The sequence below is a fragment of the Lepidochelys kempii genome, chromosome 7 (genome assembly GCF_965140285.1).
Source record: "Lepidochelys kempii isolate rLepKem1 chromosome 7, rLepKem1.hap1, whole genome shotgun sequence".
NCBI lineage: Eukaryota > Metazoa > Chordata > Testudines > Cheloniidae > Lepidochelys > Lepidochelys kempii.
Genome location: NC_136386.1, coordinates 80,091,375 through 80,115,549, shown reverse-complemented (window position 1 = coordinate 80,115,549; position 24,175 = coordinate 80,091,375). Strand labels below are relative to the sequence as shown.

Sequence of the window (24,175 nt, the reverse complement as noted above, 5' to 3'; positions counted from 1 at the left end):
TGATGAACCAGGCTGGGGGACACCCTGTGGACACCAGCCAGAAACAGCGAGGAGTTCACTTTTTGCTGCAAGGTCTGACTCAAGAAGGAGAGAATTCAGACCCATGGACCTTCTGTCAGGGTCTCACCAGGACAGCAGGGAATGCTCTCATAAATAGTCCCTGGAGATGTGTGTGTGTGTGTGTAGAATATCTCCTTATGAGACTAATCCATGAAGAAGGATGGGGAAGAGGGTTTTGGGAGTGGGGTAGGAAGAGAAATTCAGTAGTACAGCCAGAAGGGAGGGTGGAGACCCATTCTTCACCTGTGTTACTGTTTTTATTCACAAACTAACATTTTGGGTGTTTACACTGACATCAATAATACAATTCCTAGAAAAGAACACATAGTTCACAGCTCTTGATATGAAAGATACAAGTTTACATCAATATTCATCTAAGGTTTATGGTGAATTCTGACTAGTATTCATACAGAGTGCTTCCATTTGGCCACATTTAGGATCTACATCAAAGGAGTAGCAGCACAGTTCAGACAAAGCAGTTTCACCATTTTTTAGACAATTGACTTCTTCTTGGCAGAACATGTCAAGAACAATTTGCATCAACCTTGTTGCTGCTTCATATTCTATTAACCTTAAGAGTCTCTGAATTTGGAAAGTGTATTCTGACACCAATGCAGACTATAAAATTTATAGATGCAACCTTAGACTCCATCAAGGCAAGAGCTTATCTCACAATGGAAAGATTTCACACCATGAGCAACCTGATAGACTTCATCTCTGCTTCCTGCATGCTTGGCAAAGAAGCCGAGCATGAATACTATAGTGACAATTCCCACCAGGCTGAGGGCCTCACTAACTTTTTGGAAATATTCTGGACAAATCTGTATGTGGGTTCCTTTCCTATCCTCCATATCTGAGAAGAGGATCATTACGAATGCCTCCCCAATAGGCTGGGGAGTCCCCATGGACAGTTACACAGCACAGGGCACTTGGATGCCCTGAGAGACCAGAAAACACATCAATCTTCTAGAATTCTGGGCAGTCTGAGAGACTTGCAAAGCCTCTCTACAACTCATCCTATGCCAGACAATAAAACAACTGTATTCTATGTAAACAAGCAGGGAGGAGCAGGATCCATGCCCCTGTGCATAGAAGTGGTCACCTTGTGAAACTGGTGTATCAAGAACCACATCGGCAGTGTACTTTCCAGGAATCCAGAATTCATAGGCATATAGCCTCAGTAGACATTTCACCATCAATCACAAGTGGGAGTTACACGATTCAGTAGTGAACAGAAGTTTCAATGGGGAACCCCTGCTTGGGACCTGTTTGCCTCCCAGACAAAGAAAAAATGCAACATTTACTGCTCCCATGGAGCTCAAGGAAAGCACTCCAGAGGTGATGGTTTTCTACTTCTTTGGTCATATCCCTTGAGCTATGCCTTCTCTACTATTCTGCTACTATCTCATGTTTTTTAGAAGATTTGACAGAAGAGGGTACAAGTCATCCCCATGGCCCACAAATGGCCCACACACTTCTGGTTCCTAAGCTACCTACAAATGTCATTCAGTCCACCAGTCACCATGCAGTCCTTTCTGAATCTCTTTACCAAAGAGAATGGCAGAGTCAAGCATCCCAACCTGAGGTGCTTAATCTGACAGTTTAGTATTTGGATGGACATCAAGTCTAGAACCTTCCTGCTCTCAAGCCATGCAAACCATTCTGAATAGCAGAAAGGACCAGAAAATGTTACCTCGCCAAGTGGAAACATCTCTGTGTCTGGGCCAAGCAAAATCATATATCTCCTGAGACAGTGGATATTCCCACTATTTTAGACTATTGTATCTTCTTACTCTCAAGATGACAGGTCTATCTCTCAGTTCACTGGGGGTTCACCTGGATGCAGTCAGCACGTGTCACCCACCATTGGATGGTTACTCGTGGAGGATAGGTCCATCAATGGCTATTAGCTAAAACAGCCCATGATGCCACCCCATGGTCTGGGTGTCAATAACCTTTGACTGTCAGAAGTTGGGAATGGACTATAGGGGAATGATAACTTGATGATTGCCTCTTCTGTTCATTCTCTCTGAAGCAGCTGATATTGGCCCCTGTTGGAAGACAGGATACAGTATTAGATGGCCCATTGGTCTGGCCCAGAATGGCCGTTCTTACAGTCTTTTGTACTCCATCTTTACTTACTCATTAACAGCCAGGTTTTTAAAAGGTTGGATCCGAAACTTTCCAACAGTAAAGAATCCAACACTTCCTGGGACCTTAATTCAATGCTTTCAGCACTCACTAAGTCACCCCTTGAACTGTTAGCCACCTGTTCCATGTCTAACCTTTTGATTATTTGCCTTCTTCATTGCCATCACCTTGGCCAGAAAGATAGGTGAACTTGGGGCCCTGACAACTGATCCACCATACATAATATTCCATAAGGACAAAGTCTCGCAACAACTACATCTGAAATTCACTCCTAAAATAGTTTCAGAATTCCACATAATACAGTCAATGAATTCATTTGCCTGTGTTTTTTGCCTCACACCTCTGGTGCGGAGAGGAGACTCCATTCCCTCAAAGTGCGATGAGTACTGGAATTTTACCTGCGGAGAATGAAACTGATCAGAAAATTACCAAGACTGTTTGTTGCCATAGCAGAACAAGTCTGAGGTCAAGCTATATCCTCTCAGAGAATCTCTAGGTGGATCTCTGGCAGTACCCTTTTCTGTTATCAGTTGGCACATCTTCCTCCCCTACTTGGGCTAAGGCTCACTCTACAACTACAGAAGGGATCTAAGTGGCATCACTTCAATAAGTACCCCGCTTGACATTTGCAGGTCAGCTACGTGTAGTTCTTTCCACACATTCACAAGACATTATGCGTTGGTCCAAGACTCTTCTTCTGACACATCCGTTGAGGCTGCAATTCTACAAGCAGCTATGCCATCTGCATCCTTGTACCCACCTCCTCTCTGAATACTGCTCACCAGTCACCTACAGTGGAATACACATAGGGACTAGCACTCTAAGAATACAGGAAACTTACTTACCTTTTTGTAACTGGAGTTTTTTGACTGTATGTGTGTTCCATGACCCATCCGCCTTCCCATCTGCTTTGAATCATGGCTGGATTCATGGTAGAGAAGGAACTGGAGAGGCAGTCAGTCTACCCCTCCCATTATAATCTTAGTACAGAGCACAGGGAGGGAAGGGGCGCAGACATGAACCAACGGGCACTGCTTAAAAGAATCCTCCAGTCTCAAGTGCCTGGAGTACATGCATACCCCTAGTGGAATACAGATATAGACTGCACATCTCAAAGAACCCCTGTTACAAATCAGTCTTCCCTGATGAAGTTGTTCCGCTGTGGACACAGAGTTTTTAAAAAGCCACTGGTATAGCGGGGACTGGATCCTGGGTTTCCCACCTCATAGATGTGTGTTCTAATAACCACACTAGAGAATGCTTGCATTCTCTCTGTGGCCAAATAATGCTACGATACAGGTTATCTATTAAACCAAGCTTGCTTCATTGCAAACATTGAAATGATACATTTCTATATTGGTCTTTGAAACATAAAATAGTGCAGAGCCAGGGCATTTTCCCATGGGCAATACATCCGCAAATGAATAATGCTTTTGAAATATTTTGATAATTGTTTTAATCAGACTCATACAGTATTTGGAAGATAAATTACTGAGCCATTAGCAACTTAGCAATATGACTAGATACCCATATTAATAAACACCTGTCACAATGAGATAACAGATGTTCTAGGTACATATCTGACACAAAATGTAAATTTTTGTAAGTTCTTGTTCTTCTGCTACAAAATGTGTTAATTACATTACATATCCTGCAATTTGTTTGTTTGATTTTGCTACATTACAATTGCTAAATTCATTTTTATCTAGGAGGAAAGTACACTGATAAATTCCCGTAGTGACTCCACTGACTGAAATTTAAACTCTTTCCGAAAAGTTAATTTTGTTTACTTCCATTTTCCATCTACAGCCGATCACTTGTTTTTCTGTACAGCAGTGGTTTTCAACATTTTCAAACTGTGGGCTGTGTGACAGACCCAGACTAGTGGGGTACAGGAGTCTGGTCGAAGGCAAATATACTGGCCACTGGATGAATAGTTTTCTGTTCCCTAAGTAACCAGAGCAGGGGCTGCCCTAGAGCAATCAGGAAACTGCTAGAACCAACTAAGACAGGCAAGCTAAATAAGACACCTGGAGCCAATTAAGAACCTACTAGAATCAATTATGGCAGGCAGGCTAATCAGGACACCTGGTTTAAAAAGGACCTACCATCAGTTAGTGGGGTGTGCAGGGTGCGAGAAGGCGTGCTGCTGGATGACTGAAGAGTACAAGTGTGATCAGGCTTCAGGAGGAAGATCCTGCAGTGAGGATAAAGAAGGTGCTGGGGGAAGGCCATGGGGAAGTAGCCCAGGGAGTTGTAGCTGTCACACATCTGATACAGGGAACATTATAGACAGCTGCTATCCACAGGGACCTGGGCTGGAACCCAGTGTAGAGGGTGGGCCTGGGTTCCCCTCCATCCCTTCCAACTCCTGGTCAGGCACAGGAGGAGTTGATCTGGTCTGTGAGAAACACCAGAAGGGAAGGTCTAATCTGGAAAGGGATCTGGCCTGTCACTGACCCACTAGGTGGGACACAGAAACTGCAGGGATTGTTCTGTTTCCCCTATGCTGGCCAGTGATGAGGTTAGCTGAGTGAATAGCAGGTTTGAGCCTCTAGCAGAAGGGGCCAAACTGAGGGCTGCCGTGAACCTCTGAGGTGAACAAATCTGCCAAAAAAGTGCAGGACTCACCAAGGCAGAGGAGGAACTTTGTCACAGCTGCCTCTTAAGGTGGCAGCCCCTTATGGACCCCCTTACTTTGCCAACCTCCCAATCCTGCTATTGCATGCCCTCCCTGAGGCAAACAGAGCGCTTCATTACATGGAAAAGTTCTATTAGAAGAATAGAGAATTCACAGTGAAAATATAGTAACTTTAATGTAATAGTTGTAGCTGTTAGGTTACAACTGCCTCCATTTTGTAACTCTGTTTTTTATTTCTTCTTCCTGGATGTTGGGTTTTACATTTATTAATATATTTTCTTTCCTTGTCTCTTTGCATTTTGATGCTGTCTCTGTGGTGCTTTTCTTAACCAGTTTTGGTGTCTCTGATCACAGTTGAATTGATGGCAAAGAAACATCCAAGAAATGCACATTTTTCTTTATTTCGTGTGTGTGTGTTCTGTTGTTTTGCTATCAATTGAACTGGTCAGGAAAATAAAACATTGGAAAGTGGTTTTGGAATAATCTACAAGTAGCACCAGTGAATCCTACAGTGATGAGGCAGAGTCAAATTTAATGTCACAATGCTCTGAGAACTACTGGTTCTTGTTGCTGAATTATTTGCAGAGCACTATAAGGAGGCTCTGAGCTGTCATATTTTTGTATTTCTATATCCCATCAGCCTACATACAGCCTTCCCAGTGCCTAGTTACATAACTATTTTTCAGTAAAATCATTTTTATTTCATAGCGTTTTTATTTACAAACATGTATACATGAATTACTAGAACTGAGCGGGATGATTTTGAGAGAGTGCAATTACCTTCAAACAAAGAGGGATTTCATGTATTTATTTACAGTTAAAAGTACCTATCAAGGGTTCCCAGAATTTGTATAAATGATTTTCAGTATAAAATTCTATTATAAAAAGGCTGATGTCCATAGTTGAGGTTCCTTCACAAAAGATGCTCTGTGATTGATTTCTTCTTTTGAATCAAAGGGCTTTTAGTTCTAGGACACTTCCTCTTTGCCCCTCCCCCCACTGGTCACAACTACATCAATAACATATGAGATGAAAGGCCATTCCTCACGTGCCCAAGTACTAAACTACTTTTGACTTCATGAGTTAGCTCCTTAGCCTATGATGAGTAAAAACTTGCATGCTATGACTCATTCTGGAGTGTATGCTTTGGCTGAGGTAAACACACGTAAATAAGGAGTATTATAATGGAGGTGGGTGAAATATTTATATTATGACTGTAGTTACACTATTTGAAAAAAGAGGAGAGAGAGAGAAGCAAGAAATTCATAGGCCCATAAGATCCCCTGTGGTGTAAAAACAAAATAGGAACAAAATAACAAGAAAGCTCCAAGCTCTGTTTCTGGCACAGTCGTAACCCTAGCCCATGAGATCAATACATAGTTTTCCCAATTCTCATTATTTTATCATGTGTCTCACAATATCTGGTTTTTTTCTTCAAGTCCCAGCTTGCGAAGGTATGCGATTAGGTAAGTATCTCAGATTTCATTAAAATAAATAAAGATGTAACCCTTATGGTTGTAGAGAAAAACAAAAAAAAATGACCCTTAGCTACTCTGAGTCTATTCCCAGGGGAATCACAGTTTATGCCTCTTACATCTGCACTGACAGCATTAACTAAATTTCTTATTCTGTGTGGTTTTCTACTTATGGTGCATACAGAACATTCTACATAGTGCAGCTCCACCCCTTATGAATTAGCCTCGCCACTTTTTCTATATCAGATTTTGAATCCAGAAGTGATCATTATGATCTTAGAAATGTGGGGCTGGAAGTGACCTCAAGATGTCATGTAGTTCATCCCCATGTGCTGAAGCAGGACCAAATTTGCATGTACTCTCCCTGACAGGTTTTTGTCTAATTTGGTCTTAAAACTTCCAATAACTGGGATTTCACAACAAACCTTGAAAGTCTCTTTCAGAGTTTAACAATCCTTATAGTTAGAAAGTTTTTTTCCTAATATCTAACCTTAAATCTCTCTGGCTGCAGATTAAGCCAATTACTTCTTGTCCAACCTTCTGTGCAAATGAAGAGCAATTGATCACCATCCTCTGTGCAACAGCCTTTAGCATATTTGAAGACTATTATCATGTCCCGTCCCCTCCTCAGTTGTTTCCTACATTTTCCTCATAGGTCATATTTTCTAAACTTTTTTTTGCTCTCCTCTGGATTCACTCCAGTTTGTCCATATCTTTCTTAAAGTGTGGCTCCCAAAACTGGACACAGTACTCTAGCTCAGGTATCACCGGTGCAGAGTAAAGTGGGACAGTTACCTCCCATGTCTTTCATATGACACTTCTGTTGATACACTCCAGAATAATGTTAGACTTTTTCACAACTGCATTTCATTGTTGGCTCATATTCAATTTTTGATCCACTATAACCCCAGATCCTTTTCAGCAGTACTAATACCTAGCCAGATATCCTCCATTTTAAATTTGTGCATTTGATTTTTTTTCCTTCCTAAGTGCAGTTCTTTTCACTTGTCTGTACTGAATAACATCTTGTTTATTTCAGACAAGTTCTCCAATTTGTCAAGGTCCTTTTGAAATCTAATCTTGCCCTCCAAAGTGCTTGAAATCCCTCACGGCTCAGTGTCATACACAAATTTTATAAGCATTCTCTCCACCCCATTATCCAAGTCATTAATGTAAATATTAAATAGTACCAGACCCAAGTCAGACCCCTATGGGACACCACTACATCCTCCCAGTTTGATGGCAAACCTTTGATAACACTCTTAGTTGTGAACCTACCTATAGTAACTTAATTTAGAACACATTTTCCCCAGTCTTCTTATGAGACTGTGTCAGAAGCGTTACTAAAATCAAGATCTACCATATCTACAGTTTTGCCCCCGTCCAATAGCCAGTAACCCTGCCAAAGGATAGGTTTGGATGAGCTATTACCAGCAGAAGTGAGTTTGTGTGTGTATGGGGGTGGGGGGGGGGTGAGAACCTGGATTTGTGCTGGAAATGACCCACCTTGATTATCATACACATTGTGAAAAGAGTGGTCACTTTGGATGGGCTATTACCAGCAGGAGAGTGAGTTTGTGTGTGGGGGACGGAGGGTGAGAAAACCTGGATTTGTGCTGGAAATGGCCCAACTTGATGATCACTTTGAAAGATAAGCTATTACCAGCAGGACAGTGGGGTGGGAGGAGGTATTGTTTCATGGTCTCTGTGTGTATATAATGTCTTCTGCAGTTTCCACGGTATGCATCCGATGAAGTGAGCTGTAGCTCACGAAAGCTCATGCTCAAACAAATTGGTTAGTCTCTAAGGTGCCACAAGTACTCCTTTTCTTCCTGCCAAAGGAGTAAGTCATGTGGTTTGGCATGATTTGTTCTTGATGAATCCATATTGACAGTTTCTTATTGGCTTATTATCCTCTAGGCCAGGGGTAGGCAACCTATGGCATGCGTGCCAAGGCGGCACACGAGCAGATTTTCAGTGGCACTCACACTGCCCAGGTCCCGGCCACCGGTCTCGGGGGCTCCGCTGCTGGCCTGGGGTCCTGGCCATCGGCCCAGGGCTCTGCAGCCACTCCCAGCTGTGGCCCACTGGCCCCAGCCTGGGGCAGTGAGGGGTGCAGACAGGGACAAGAGGGGGCACAGCTCAGCACCCCCACCTTAAAAATTTTTCCAGCACCACTGTACTGGGATTTTTTTTTAAGTCCTGATTTGCTGCTTACATCACTATCCCGCCACATAGAACAGCACACTGAGTTTGACATTGAGATTAGAATGTACATGCAAGAACTGGAATCAGAATTTTCTGACAGATTTCAAGCGATTTGGCCCAATGCTTTCTTTTCTAATTAAACCTGAAAAGTTCAATGGAAGCGACTTGGATTTGTCTGTATATCAGTGGATGGGTGTTGAAGATTTCAAAATGCAGCTCATTCAGTTAAAAAGCTCAGAATTGTGGGCATCAAAGTTTGGAGATCTGCGGAGTGCACTTGAAGCTACCGAGAGAGATCCTGGGGCCTCTGTTCTGACCAGCTGGATGTCCCTGCCAGTGAAATTTAACTGAAGAAAATTGCATTGGAATGCTTTCAGCATTTGGATCCACATACCTGTGTGAACAAGTATTTTCACACATGAAATGTGTCTCTGTCCCTCCTGGAGCCGGTTAACAACTGATCACTCAGAAGCCTGTGTGCAGCTTAAAGTATCCAAATATGTGCCAGACACTGGAAAACTCAGCAAGGAAAAGCAAGGGCAAGGATCACACTAAACTGATAAGATCTGCATTTTAATTTAATTTTAAATGAATCTTCTTAAACATTTGAAAAACCTTATTTACTTTACCTACAATAATAGTTTAGTTATATATTAGACTTCTAGAAAGATACATTTTGACATTTTTAGAAGGTATTACTGGCACGTGAAACCTTAAATTAGAGTGAATAAATGAAGACTCAGCACACCATTTCTGAAAGGTTGCCAGCCTCTGGTCTAAGTGCTTACAAATTGATTGTTTAATAATTTGTTCCAGTGTCTTTCCAGGTACTGAAGTTAGACTGTCTGGTCTATAACTCCCTGGGTCCTTTTCATTTCCCCTTTTAAAGTGGCATAGTGTGATGATGATCTAGTCTGATTTCCCTAATAATAAAGACCATGGAATATGACCCATTGGCCTATGGATATTTGCAAAGGTGACAGTGGAGTGGGAAAACTCCACATTGTCACATTTCATATCCATATGGTTTCCCACCCATCACAGTTTTTCATCAGATTTCACTTCCCTACACACTGCACAGTCCGAGTTCCCTCTAAGCTGTGCAGCTGCGCAGCAGGCTATCAAGGGCTGTGCAGGCAGGGAGAGGTGCCTTTCCCCAGCCCCAGAGCTGCTGTGGCGAGAGAGGACTGGGGGGAATCCTCTCTCCCTGGCACAGACCAGGGGCAGCCTGAACTGCCAGAGCCCTCACCCCCCTGCACCCCACCCTCTGCCCTAACCATGAGCCCTGTCCTGCACCCTAAACCCCTCATCCCTGGCCCCACCCCAGAGCCCTCACCCCCCCAACACACATTCCAACCCTCTGCCCCAGCCCATCCCACATTCGGACCCCCTCGGCTCCACCCCCGCCACACATCATCTCCATATTGATGCACTTAACAAAATTCATTCCGCACATGGATGTAAATATTAGAGGGAACATTGTGCACAGTGGTAAGGGAAGCATAAAAGTCAAGACTGATTGACCACCTAATTAACAGATCAGATATATAATGAGATCAGTTATGTTGTTTTAATTTAGGAGTTGACTATTTTTCCAATGAAAAGTAGTTACTTGTTGAAGTACAAAATCAAAGTCTTCATCTATGCCCAGGTCAATTTTAGCAGGGATGATCCAGTCGTTCCCCCTTTTTTTGGCTAATGAATTTTAACCCTGATCTAGTTAGACAACCATTTCTTTCATGACAGTTTTTAAGTACAATCAATCACTGGCAAAGGGATCTAATTGTCTGTCTGAAAGGTACCTCTGATTTTATTATATGAACTACGCCACATTTAAAAGCAAACTGAAATCATTAGTCTGACTTTTTTTGCAATTGTTATAATCATCTGATTAGCAAGATTGTGGTTAGTCTCATACAAAATAAATCAAAGTTATGATTTCAGAAATGCTAGATTAGCTGTCTGGCCCATAAATGTAGAATTACAGTTATTTGGGCATATAACTTTATCTGTACTATTTTCATCCACTTAGTGAATCAAGTGGTTAGCCTCATATCACATCTTCTAGTTCACGATTGCCAGTTTCCTCTCTAAGAAGAATTAATCCGTAGAGACCTCTGATCTCAGACTCAGGTTTGTGCGTGTTTCCTTTTGGATTATGAAATTGCCACCTCTTTGGTTTCCCTTATGCCCAAGAATTAGAGGATATGAAATCCATTAGAGGCTATTTCTTTGTCTGATATCTTCTTTATCATTTACATCTTTTTCTTGTTCCCATCACTTTCTGAAGTAGATTTGTCACATTAGTAAATCTAGTTAATATAACTTGATTTCTTGTTTGGCTGTGGTTCTTTTGGGTTGAAATATAATTAAATTGTTTCTAGTACCTTGTCTTCAAAATGTCTTAATCAAGGCTGAATACTACTTTCTCCAAGTACAGCACATCTGTTGTTTAAAATATTGTTACAGAGTTTAAGGCTGGAAGGGACCACCAGATCATCTGTTCTGACTTCCTGTATATCAAAGGCTGCCACCTCCTCCCAGCACCTGTATACAAAGCCCAACAATTGAAATTAGACCAAAGTATTACAGCCCACAGGAGATTAGAATCTGCACTGGCAGAGAATAGGCGGTACCAAGGTGCACCAGTGCCTAAGGCTCCCACAGTGACAGGGAAATGATTAAGTGAGAAATACCCAGATAATCCTGTCAAGTGACTCATACCCACACTCTGAGCAGGAAGGTGAAACCCCCCCAAGGTCACTGCCAACCGGACCTGGGGGTGGGAGGGAGGATACTTTCCCAGCCCCACATGTGGCAATCAGCATGTGAGCAAGAACCAGCCATCCAAACATCAGAGAGAATGCTCGGTGCCACCTCAGAATATTTTTAAAAAATCAGAAATAGAGAGGAACAAAAACAGAAAGGAGGAGCTCCAGCCTTCAGAGCTTCAGTTCTGTGGACTGGTTGTAAATACAAGTTCTATTTACCTGTTCTAGAACTATTTAGGAAGATACCACTGAAACATAAACATCCCTGACTGATACCACAGGTCTAGGTATCTAAAGTTTGTTGTTCGCTTTACTTAATCTTGTAACATTTGGAGCCAGGTCACACCCAATGCTAAATTATCTTTGTGGCACAAAAGGAGCACCAATCTGTTTTAAAATGTATTTCCTTGTGTAAGGGAATACCACCTGGCTCTTGCCCTTCCTGGCAGAAGGGGAAGTCTAGAGGTGAGAATGATCATGGCCAGTGCACACTGGTTATCCTCACCAGTGTAATAGCTCCTAGGAGGCTCCTATGGTACAGGGCTGGGCCTTACCATGAGGCGAACTAAGGCAGCTGCCTCAGGTGCCAGACTGTGGGGGTGGACGCCACTAGGACCCAAATTGTATCTGCTGCTGGTGCATATGTATTCTCTCTGCTCTAGATGCGCAGAGATGGTGGAGTACTGGGCTGGAGGAAGGAGGGCACAAGAGACATGGCAGGCAGGAGAAAAGGTGAGAAGAAATAACAGAAAGCAGCAGGAGCTGCAGGGAGAGAGAGGAGGAGGAGCCTCTTATGTACCTCTCTAACAGCCCCCAGGAGCCTGGACTGATTAACAATAGCTTCTCAGGGAGCTTCCTGTGTCCTGCTGCTTCCCTGAACGCACTGGAGAAGAACAGGCAGTCAACTGAAGAATTGGAGCCAGTTAGGCCCTTAAGACGCTGATATCTTCCCTCACTCAGGCCCTGCTACCAGTCTGCTTGTTTGTCCCCTTCAACTGAGTATTGAGAGCCACTTTAGCTGGCACAGAACAGCAGTCATGAGTGAAAGAAGAAAACGCCCCTCTGGGGCAGCATTCAGAAAAAGAAAGCAAGCAAAGGAAGCTTTCCTATCTAAGCAGGAAGGAGCTCTCCTGAGATGCATAGACACGAATGTTCACGGTGAGCCTTCTGGCCCCAAAGAACATGTGAGTAGTGAGGAGATGGCTGATCTTCCAGTTAGTCAGAGTGCAGGTGACCTGGCAGCTACTGCAGCATCCATATCTCCATCTCAAATGCATGTAACCGTGCACATTCCTGAAGAAAAGTGTAGATCAGAGAAGAGTGTGGTGGAGGTGCAAGAAACAGCTGCTGCTGAGTTTAGTTCCTTAAGTCTAGATGATCCAGGACTGTGGACTCTCCACAAAGTGGAGAGGCCATGGCTTATGTACTCAAAAACCCAGAATGCTGCATGCTGTTTTCATTGCAAAGTCTTCCAGTCTAATGTTCCAACCACATTGGGTTCCACAGGAACAAAGGACTGGAAAAATCTGGCTAGAAATCTGGCATGAGAAGGCAACAGATCACCAGAGAGCATTCCATAGGTGGAAAGAGCTTGAGATGAGACTAAGGTTAAAGGCCACCACAGATGATCAGCATCAAGAAGATTGTATCAGTCTCTTTACTGGCAAAATGTTCTGAAAAGGCTCATTGCCATTGTGAGAATACTTGCTACCCAAAACCTAGCACTGTATGGCGCTTCAGATCAGCTGTATGTGCCAAACAATGGGAACTTCCTTAAAATTGTGGAGCTGATGGCTGAGTTTGATGCTGTACTCCAGGAGCATCTAAGAAGAGTCACCACCCAAGAAATGTACACACACCACTACCTTGGAAAAACAATTCAAAATGAGATCATACAGTCATGGGCAACAAAAGTCAAACAGAAGATTCTGGCAGATCTGAAGTCAGCAAGATATTACTCTGTTCTTCTGGACTGCACACCTGACATCAGCCATATGGAACAAATGACTTTAACTGTGCATTTTGTAACAACAACAGAACCTAGTGAAAATGTCCCTACAACGGTGAGTGTCAGAGCATTTTCTAGAATTTATTGACATTGATGATACTACAGGAGCTGGTATGACAAATGTGCTTCTTAAAAAGCTGGAAGATATGGGAATTGCCATAGCTGACATGAGAGGTCAGGGTTACGATAATGGTGCCAACGTGAGAGGAAAGAACAGAGGAGTGCAGACACTGATGCGAGAGTTAAACCCTCGAGGTTTTTTTTTGTCCCATGCAGTTCTCATTCATTGAACTTGGTGGTCAGTGATGCAGCATCAGCTTCTAGTGAGGCTGCTGAATTTTTTAATATAATTCAAAGCATCTATGTATTTTTCTCAGCATCAACTCATCGATGGCAAATTTTGAAGCAACATCTGGGAACATCCTCTCTGACACTGAAACCACTGAGTGCCACAAAATGGGAAAGTCGAGTGGAGGCGATAAACCCTATCAAACACCAAAGGGGGAAGATAGATGATGCCACAGTTGCCATTATGGAGGATAGTGCTAGGACAGGAACTGTTCATGGGAGAACAGTGGCAGAGGGAAATGGAATCTCCAGAAACATACATAACTTCAAATTTCTGTGTGGCTTAGTGTTGTGGCATGACATCCTGTTTGAAATAAATGTTGTAAGCAAGAGACTCCAAGGTGTTGACCTTGATATATCTGGAGCAATGGAACAACTGGACAAGGCTATTTTCCCACCCATTCAAGAATACAAGAGTCACCGAAGAAGAAGACATTTTGATTACGAGGCACGGGATAATCCCATAAGAGACCCCAAACAATAATTCAAAGTTGAATTCTTTAACTAGGTGCTAGATTGTGCAATACAGTCAGTTGAACGTTTCATGCAGCTCAAGGAACACAGCAGTATATTTGGGATGTTGTATGATATTCCAAAACTCTCACTATACCTGAAGAAGACCTACACCAGCAATGCAGAGCACTAGAGACAGCGTTGACTTATGATGGCATGCGCGATATTGATGTCAGTGATTTAGGTGAGAACTGAAAGCACTTTCAAGATATATTTCAGCAGGATCAACTCCAAAGGCTGTTCTGGAATATATGTGCACAAATAAGATGACCACCCTCTTTCTAAATGCTTTTGTTGCTTTGTGCATACTTCTAACACTTCCTGTAACAGTTGCCAGTGGAGAATGCAGCTTCTCCAAGCTGAAGTTAATAAAAACACACCTACGCTCCACAATGACACAGGAGTGGCTGGTCGGCGTTGCAACCATCTCAATAGAGTATGAGCTGGCCCAGACTGTGGACCTTCAGGAAGCCGTTCAAATCTTTGCAACCAAGAAGGCACGGAAAGCACCACTTTGATTATTCAAACAGATTAAAATGCTAGTGTTTACTATGCAAACAAGAAAAGTGACATTTGTGATATGAATTTATACTGATTGATAGAGAATAGCACTGATAGGAAAATTGCTTTAACTAAGAGTACTTGGCAATACGCAATCAACTAAACAGTGTTGTATTAAAGGATTTAATTATTGTTATGGATTTTTGTTAAATTGTATTTTATTTTAATATTGTTTTGCCCACAGTCACATTACAGCTGTGTGAAGAATTCTCCATACACAGATAAATAGGTCAATTCGGCTTTTTTTGCCTATTTAGTGTAAAGGGAAAAATCTAAACTCTTACTTGGCTGTTTTTATATGCTGTGTCGGTCCCAGGATATTAAAGAGACTACGTGGGTGCAGTAATATCTTTTTTTGGACCACCTTCTGTTGGTGGGAGAGATGAGTTTTCAAGCCACACAGAGCTCTTCTTCAGGTCTGGGAAAGGTATTCCCAGCCTCACAGCTAATGCAAGATGGAAAAGATTGTTTAGCATAAAAGTAGATAGCATATATTGTAAGGGACCATCCAAGGAAGAGTGGTCCATGAATAGGACAAAAAAGAGGGGATTAGTGGGTTACAGATTGTTGTAATAAGCCATAAATCCGGTATCTTTGTTCAGTCCATGATTTTTAGTGTCTACCGGAGTAATGTATATAAGCCCCAGGCTTGTCTTTTGAGGCAGTCTTCCTTTGAGGATGAGGACTGAAAGGTCAGATACAGAGTGATCACTTCATGAAAAGCGTTCACCCACTGGTGACAGAATGTTTTTGTCTTTTAGTATTTTCTTGCCTTAAGCTAAACATACTTCTTGGGGGTTTTGGTTGTATTTTTCCCCAAAAAAAATCTCTTACCTGTACAAATCCCACAAATCTTATAGGATAGATTTGATGAGGTCTCCTAAATGCCTTTTGGAGACTCAGCCTGATTAAAAACACCCTCTGCCCCCAATGGTGTTACTATGATAACAAAATGTAATTTGTTTTGCCTTTTTCAAAAAAGCTTCAAGAAGCCAAAGTGTGTTAGTTAAGGGAAAGGCTCTCTTTGCGTATAAGAGCTGCTATATTAAATGGTATAGATAAAATACCTGGACAATAAATTGCTAACTACAGCTGGTTGAAATATTAGCATGCTGGTCTGCAATGTAAGTGAGCCAGATTCAGGTCTCCTCTCTGTCTGAATTTGAACCAATTTTTTTTCATCCCAGATGACTCTGAATCAAGCAGACAGACTTAAAACTGGATCTCCTACATCCCAGGCCAGTGCCCTCACCACCGGGGTATGGTGTATCAGGTTCACTCTGCCACCTCCTCCAGGTGATGGAAAGCAAATTCTGTAACCTCAAAAGAAGCTGCAAAATGGAAGTGTCATCTTCTGGTCAGCTCTATTGCTAACATAGCCTTGAATAATTGTCATGAAAATGTACCAGCCCAGGCATTAAAATCTATTCACCCACTCTTATCCTAAGGATGATGGTAATGAAGACACTAATGATATTTCATTTGTCTGTCAACAAAACTTCTTATATTCCTCAGGAAAGTGGACAAGAAAATTTTTGGAAAGTAGTGTTAAGTCATTGGATGCCTTCTGCTCAGAACTGCCTAAAATACATTTTCATGGCTCCTCTCTGAGTACATTTTATAGGGTTAACATTATCTATTTTCTCATATGTTTTAGGTCAATATCTTTTACATCAGTGATAGCCATAAAAAAGAAATTCAATTTATTTTTAAGAAGCAAAAGTTTCAGCAGAGATCTTCTATATGCCACTTTGTATGGCTCCTTTTCATGCATAATACTGAGTTTGGGATTTGCAGATACAAATATGTAAACTTTTAGATGACATTCCGAAAACTGGAAGAAATAACAAAGGAAACCCAAATCCATATATATTCTATACCCAGAAAGATGTTCAGAGTGAATTATGCTACTTAAGAGAAAACTTCATATTAGTTTTGAAACTTGTATTTGTGTTAACAGTGACTCACCAAATCTACAGCTCCCATGGAAATGTTGTTGGGGACCCAGATCTATTCTTGTCTACACCACATTTTCTCATATATACTAGACATACTTTGAGCAGTCCCACTGAAATCAATATGTAAATCTCTGCAGGATTAAGGCCTATGAGGGTAATTTCTTCTTTCAACAAACAGTGAACAAGTATTATACATATTTTTAAAATGAAAAGGAAATGTTAGCCTTTCCATGCCAGGAGTCAGCATAAGACATTTACTGTGTATTGTTGGCTGTGAAGTTGTGGTGTAGTCCTAAACTGCAGCATCTCCCCACCATCTTGGCCCTCTAACCCTGCCCCGACACTGTGAGGCAGGGTGGCCCAGTGGTGTAATGGAACTGGAAGGCTGTGAACAATGAAATCACTAGGAGGAGCAAATTGCAGTAAATGCCATAATAAAGTTGGTAAGGGGAACATTTTGACCTTCTTTTGAAGATAATTGAGGATAGAGAAATATGCAAAGGGACCTAGAGAGATTGAAAATAGAAAAATGAGATTGCACGTGGAAAACACCTAGGGGGGGGGGAAAAGCCTAATCCAAATGCCAGGGAGAAACCTGGAAAACACTAATGTGAGAAGAGACTTAGAGGTGATAGTAGCCAGCAAATTGGACAGGTGACTGTGACATTTTTGGGTTCACCCAGGCCACTGAGGGGTTTGGTCACCATCTGCCTTGTAACCCTGGATGTCTTGTGGCTGTGTAGCTGTGGTCCAGAGCTTTGACCTGAATAGCTTTCCAGCAGCCCACAAGCAGGGCTTTGCCCAACCTGGTTACCTCTTCCAGGCTGACTTTAGGACCTTTCCAGTCCCGAATTCACTGCAAAAATCATCCTACTGCAGGGACCGGTGCCTCCCAGAGAAAGTGTTAGGTTCTCTGCCTTTACAGAGACAGTGAAACACTCCAACCCGTTAGCTTTCTAGAAGCACACACTTTACTGAATTTGCACAGTGCTAGTGATTTATAATCAAAAGGAAACAAATTTATTAACAAAACAGCATGGGTTACGTAATAACAAGTGAAAACAAATAACAATAGAGATTATTACAAGCTTAGTCTAAAACTTAATATAGCAAGATACAGCTTTTATTTGAGATGGTTTCTCTCACCCACAGTCTCCTGGCCAGCTTGGCCAGGACCTATTACAGAGCTTAAATTGCATGGGGTTTTTTTTTTCCGTCTCCCAAGGTGAAAGATAAAGATGTTCTCTCTCTCTCTCTCTGTTCCCCTCTTACAAATCAGGAAGGCCTGCTGAGGACTCAGTGTTCTGTGTGGTGCAGGAGCCATGTTAATTCTCTGTCTCTGGAGGTCAGGTGCAGGATAACCTCTGCTGGCTCAGCTCCATAGCTCTGTTTACTGCTAATGTGTATATTGAGGTAAACTCACATTCTTTTCTGTAGGACAGACCTGTTTATCACCTTTACCTAGGCCAGGGATAGGCAAACTTTTTGGCCTGAGGGCCACAGCGGGGTTCCAAAACTATATGGAGAGCCGGGTAGCAAAGGCTGTGACTCCCCAAACAGCCTGGCTCTCACCCCCTATCCACCCCCTCCCACTTCCCGCCCCTGACTGTCCCCCTCAGAGCCCCCCACCCATCCAACCCCCCCTGCTCCTTGTTCCCTGACCGCCCCCTCCCAGGATCCCCTGCCCCAACCGCCCCTCCCAGGACCCCACCCCCTATCCAACCCCCCCTGCTCCCTGACTGCCCCGACCCCTATCCACACTCCCAACCCCTGCCAGGCCCCCTGGGACTTCCATGCCTATCCAACCCGCCCCCTCTTCCCCCCCCGTTCCCCGCTCTCTGTTCCCTGACTTCCCCCCGGAACCTCCTGCCCTTTATCCAACCCCCCTGCTCTCTTACCATGCCCGGCTGGAGCCAGCCATGCCACCATGCTGCCCGGCAGGAGCTCGCAGCCCCGTCGCCCAGAGCACTGGTGGCACGGCTAGCTGAGGCTGTGAGGAAGGGAGGACAGCAGGGAGGGGCCGGGGGCTAGTCTCCCAAACCGAGAACTCAAGGGCCATCCCGCGGGGCCATAGTGTGCCCACCTCTGACCTAGGCTGTCTTGTCTTAAACATATTCCAGTAATGTCATACAGAGGGAATTCATAACCTCATATATAACATTAACTCATTGATTCTACAATATTAATAACTAGCATGGTATTAGCATTCAAATGGTACCTCACAAGGCATATTTTATACAAATATTGCAATAATATGAAAGGTGTGAATACAGAGGTCATATATGTCTATATGATATAGTAACAAAAAAGGAAGTGGAATTTGGATCTGTTTGCACTGTGCAGTGGCCTCATATTGTTACACCACAGGAAGATTACAGTCCCATTATGCACAGATTATGTGTGGGTTTACATTTCCACAAACAAGTAGTCCCATTGGCTTTAAAGGGATGTCTCATTTGTGTAAAGTTATGCAAATGCATTAGTGTTTTTGGGAACAGGTCCTGAGGGTTAAATATGTATAGTTGAGCTAAGAGATAAGTAAGAGAAAATATGAGAACAGATTTTTATACTTGAAGTGTGTAAATGCTAAGGATCAGATTCTGCCATCCTTATCACCTTGGATAGTACCTCTCTCCACAAGTAGTCCCACTGAATTCACTAGGTCAACATAAAGTGCATAAGGGTTCCAGAATTTGGCCATAGAAAGGACAAACCTTATTTAAGTTTGTACAAGGGATAAGAAAAGAACTTGTTCTAATGAAATGAAGTTGAGAGAGAAAATGTAGGCTAAATATCAGGTAAAACTTCCTGACAGGGAGATTTATTACTCCATGGCACAATCTTCTAAGGGAAATGGTTTGTCACCCTTTAAAACTAGACAGACAAAACCCTAGTAAATTCAAAACTTGTTAGAGACCTGCACTTACTGGGGAATGGATTAGATGATTTAAAAGGTCTTTTCCTTCCTAGGTACTGTGATTCACTGGTGTCAAGTAGTTAATTGGTGAGGGTGGCACTGTGAGTCAGTTATTCTGGCATTAGATCATCTTGAGCCCAGTCAAATCAGCACCTGCACAGGTGCATTTATTAAAATGCAATGTACTGTGCACTGGAGTACATAAAAGGTGGGTGTTTCACCAATCACTATAACACTAAAAAGTTCACCTTAAACCATGATGACCTCATGGATTAGGGGTAACACCTCAAATATTTTTTAAGAGTTTAATGGATGAGATAACAAAAGGGCAGAAACTGAGCCCACTATATGTAGTTTTCCCAGTGGAATGAAACCTGATTTTATGTTTTAAAAAGTTTGATTTACCCAAAGATAGAAGATGTAGAATAAACTATTTTTCCCTATGTAGAAAAGTATTTTAGAAGTATTTTATTTTCCCTATTTAGAAAAGTATACTTCTGCCTGAAGTATTTTGTGCCCTCCCATTACAATTTGCACTGGTTTCTTCTGGCATTGTCACTATTTATTCATGGATTCCATTCCTAAGCATTTGGTTCGCAATCCAGTTGTGGGTCATGGACTATGTCTAACATCCTCCACAATACACAGAAGTGTGACATGTCAGTTCTTAGAGAATGTTGGTACAGAGGAATATCAACACTTGCCACTAGCTACTCAGTGGGACAGTCATCTGCTTCCTTTCCCCTGCTGACTTGTACAGTCAAGGTAAATATCTCTACCACATTTGTAGTAAGAGGATACAGAGAAGTGAGTGAAGGCCTTATTGGGGTGGAACTGCTTTATTCCCAACAGCAAGATGCTAGGAGAGAACAGATGAGAGAGAGAAGGTAATTTCTAATTCATACATCTATGGCTGCCCCTCTCCACACAATCTCCCTTAGGATCAGAGAGGCAGTGGATTTACATTCTGAGCAGTTACCAAAGAAAACTGAGGCTACGTCTACACTATAGAGCTTACAGGGGCACAGCTCTACCGATGCAGCTGCGCCACTGTAAGATCTCTTGTGTAGCTGCTCTATGCTGACGGGAGAGAGCTCTCCCATTGACAAAATTAAACCACCTCCAACAAACAGCAGTAGCTATGTCAGCAGGAGAGGCAGAAGAAGCTCTCCCAGTGACATAGCGCTGAGCACACTACCGCTTGAGTGACATAAATTTTGCCGACATAAAGTGGTAACATAGACATGGCCGAAGAAACAGTCATTGACTACTGTTATCCTCGCTCTCCCTCCTCGCCCACTGTTAGTTACATTCAGTTTTTATCTTTCAGCTTATATTGGCTTGTAAGCTCTTCAGGAGAGACACCATGATTTCCTGTGTTTGTACAGACCCCAGTAACTGGCCCTGATTGTGGCCCCTGCATGTTTCCCTACGATAACTAAAATAATGACGAGCAAACTAAACTTGGGGCGGGGGGGAGAAATAGCCTTTAATGGCCACTTGTGCAAACATGAAACAAAGGGAAAATTCAGGAAAGGCAAATAAAGGTTAAAAGATGAAGGTAAAGTTTAAATTATTGGGACTTTTACATAAGGGATCATATTTGCTTGTTTTCTGTTTTTTCTTTGAATTACAGCATTTTTTCATTTATAACTTAAATCAAATCACTAAATAGTTTTTCCATAATAAAATTGCTTTCTGTACAGCAGTACAATGGAAATAATTCAAAAATCTATGTAATTGTAGCTTTCTTCAGATATTGTCTTGATAGTTTGGAATAATAAGGAATTGTAGTTTGTAAAATACGATTTCTGTTCAAGGATCAATAAGTAGTTCTTTGCCAAACAATGCATTTAATTAACAACACAAGTAAGAGATTAATCATTATATGTCACAGTGTATTATCATCACTATTTAGGTATTTTTACTGCATATGATTTTTGCATGAGTATGTTGGAGGCTAAATGAAAAAAATTACTGCAATGGTTTGGCTCATTTGGCTCATTACACTAAAAACTGTGCCTCTAAGCAAAATGGCATATTATTCCCATTATCTGTACTCTGAAGTACAATTATTAAGGTAACTTTTGTCCAGTGTTGCAGACTTTAAAATTTAATGCATTGCCTTTAAGAAGCCTAGCTAGCATTGTACATGTTTAAGTTCTCTATAGATGCTTGATAACAATGAAATTAAATGTCTTTCTATGAAACTGGTAGAAAAGCAAAGTCTGTTTTGATAAGGTGCATTTCACTTAGGTACTCTGTATGGTGTATTTTGATATTTGCGTGAAGAATAATGAAATAGTACATAAGGTTTATTTTAAATTGAAGAAACATCCATATTTCAATATTAAATATGCTGAGATATAACATAAAGATCAGATATCCTGGTGATGGGTGTCAAATAACTGCTTTAAGTACTACTGCTATTACTAATTTGTCTTTTTTGGACAATTTGCACTTAGGTCACACAGTTTAAAAACGCAACTCACACAACCTTTATAATTACACTTCTCTTCACAGAAAAGTAACCCTCAAAATGTCTGACCAAATAATGTGTAAGAACTAATTTTGGGGCAGGGATTATCTTTTTTCTTCTGTGTTTGTTTAGTACATCATAGAACGAGGTCCTGGTGCTCATAGGCACTATAATAAAATAATAATAATAACAAAATGCAGTCTCCTTGCAAATTCCTGTCATGCATCTTAGGGGTCTCAAATTTGAAATCGTTCTTCAAATCATCTGTGAGTTTAATTGTCAGTCTGTAGATTATTTTTGAAGTACCAAAAGTATTTGATGTCTGAAACTTGATCTGTATTGGTGAGTTTTTACTGGAGCATATTTCATATTATATTGTTTCTGTTTCCTTATTGGATAAGTATAAGTCTTAGAATTAAGTTTCCAGAGCAAATACCCACATTTACTGTTTCAAAATTTACCTAAAATTCAGTGCTTTTGCAACCATTCCACTGAACTCAGTCACTTGAATACTCATGGAAAGTGAATGCAAAAGTGATTTGAACACAGGGAAAGCAAATTCAATTTTTTTATTTGAGAAAATGATCACATTTTTTCACGTACTTGCTCATTTCTAATTCTGAGGTTTGGCTAAATGTCCACACCTTTTGTATGTTTATCTGAAAGTAGTCCAACCTCTTTGGGTTGGAAATGTCATATACTCAAGGTTTTAGTTTGAGTGATTTTGTTGGTGAAATTTTCTAATACATTGTGTTTTGACCAGGCCAAAAGTAGTAATATTGTGTGACACTATTCTAATGCTTCCTCTTCCAGCTGAAGCGATGAAGTACAGGATTGTGGGGCATAAATTAAATCATGTTGATTGAACCTCTAATAAGGTTTGGTTTTAATTCTGAATGAGTTGTTTTATTTAAAGTTTTTTCCCTCCCTATTTTTCATGGGTACTATATTCCTATATGCTATATGATTAAATAAACTTTGTTTCATTTTAAGGGGCAGAGGCCCACTGAAGAATACATCTGATGTGATCAACGCAGCAAAGATGATTTCAGAGTCTGGATCCAGGATGGATGTGCTGGCGCGACAGATTGCTAACCAGGTATTTCATTTAAGGTTTGGTGCAGAGGTGTATTAAGATTAAATCAGCCCCAGATTCAATCCAGCCAACTAAAAGGTCACTTTGCAAAAGTATGCCTAGCATGTCTAGATCTGCCTTTCCTATTCTTTCTCCCTCACTCTCTGGCACTGACCACATCTCCCATGGATCTTTGGGTCTCAGATTTTCTAGATCCTTCCTTAATCCCCCCCAAATGTGTGTATTGGTTCTCTAAACCTAAGTGCGACTCCTGTTGCTAAACTAAACAGAATGCAAAGTTTTAGCTGCATGGTAAAACATATTTATGAAGACCCCCCCATTGTCTTCAACAACAATTGAAGTCATATGGGCTTTTATACAAATATTCTACAGTATAGTCAAAGCTTTGCCCTCCGCTAGTCTAAAGAATAGTGCTTAGGGGTTTGAGTACTCGCAGGGAATATATATCATTCTAATTCTAACGAGACAGGGTTCACATCACACTAGGTGAATGTAACATGAATGTTCAGACCAGTGGTTTCTAAGAAATAGAATGTGACTGATGCTCCTCTGTGCTGTCTTCAAGCCTTGCTTCCCTTTCTTTTAGCAATCACCACTATGTGCTGTGGGCTGCCCAGGACAGGTGTCCGTTATGACACCTCTGCAGGGCATAGTGCTGAAAAAGGGGAATTCATGCAGTTTGGACTGGAGTCAATCTATGTGGCAGTCCGGTGGAAAGTTTTAGGGCCAGATCCTAAAATTCAATTACACAGAGCAAATATGTGTAAAAGTGACGGAGAGCTTGCCATTACATTCCCCTGATCCTGGTACTGCTCTGTGCAAGACTGTCCCAAAGTGATGTGTTAGAACAACATGAGGGTTGCTCTAATTTATGATGGATTACAACAGACCCAGATAGTTTAAAAAAACATCCCAGCATCCGCATAGCTCACAGGTGTCCAGGCCATGTGCCCTTTTCCTTGTTGAGCTGGCAGCATGGAAGGTGAGTA

General features: G+C 41.8%; 1 protein-coding gene across 1 annotated transcript in view; it reads left to right on the top strand.

Annotated features, from left to right (window-relative positions):
• CTNNA3 (catenin alpha 3) overlaps positions 1-24,175 on the top strand; it is a 917,365-nt gene that overhangs the window by 867,240 nt on the left and 25,950 nt on the right. Inside the window, exon 15 of the mRNA XM_073353443.1 lies at positions 23,084-23,189. Within this exon, the coding sequence (XP_073209544.1) occupies positions 23,084-23,189 (106 nt within the window). The remainder of the gene's footprint in view (positions 1-23,083; positions 23,190-24,175) is intronic.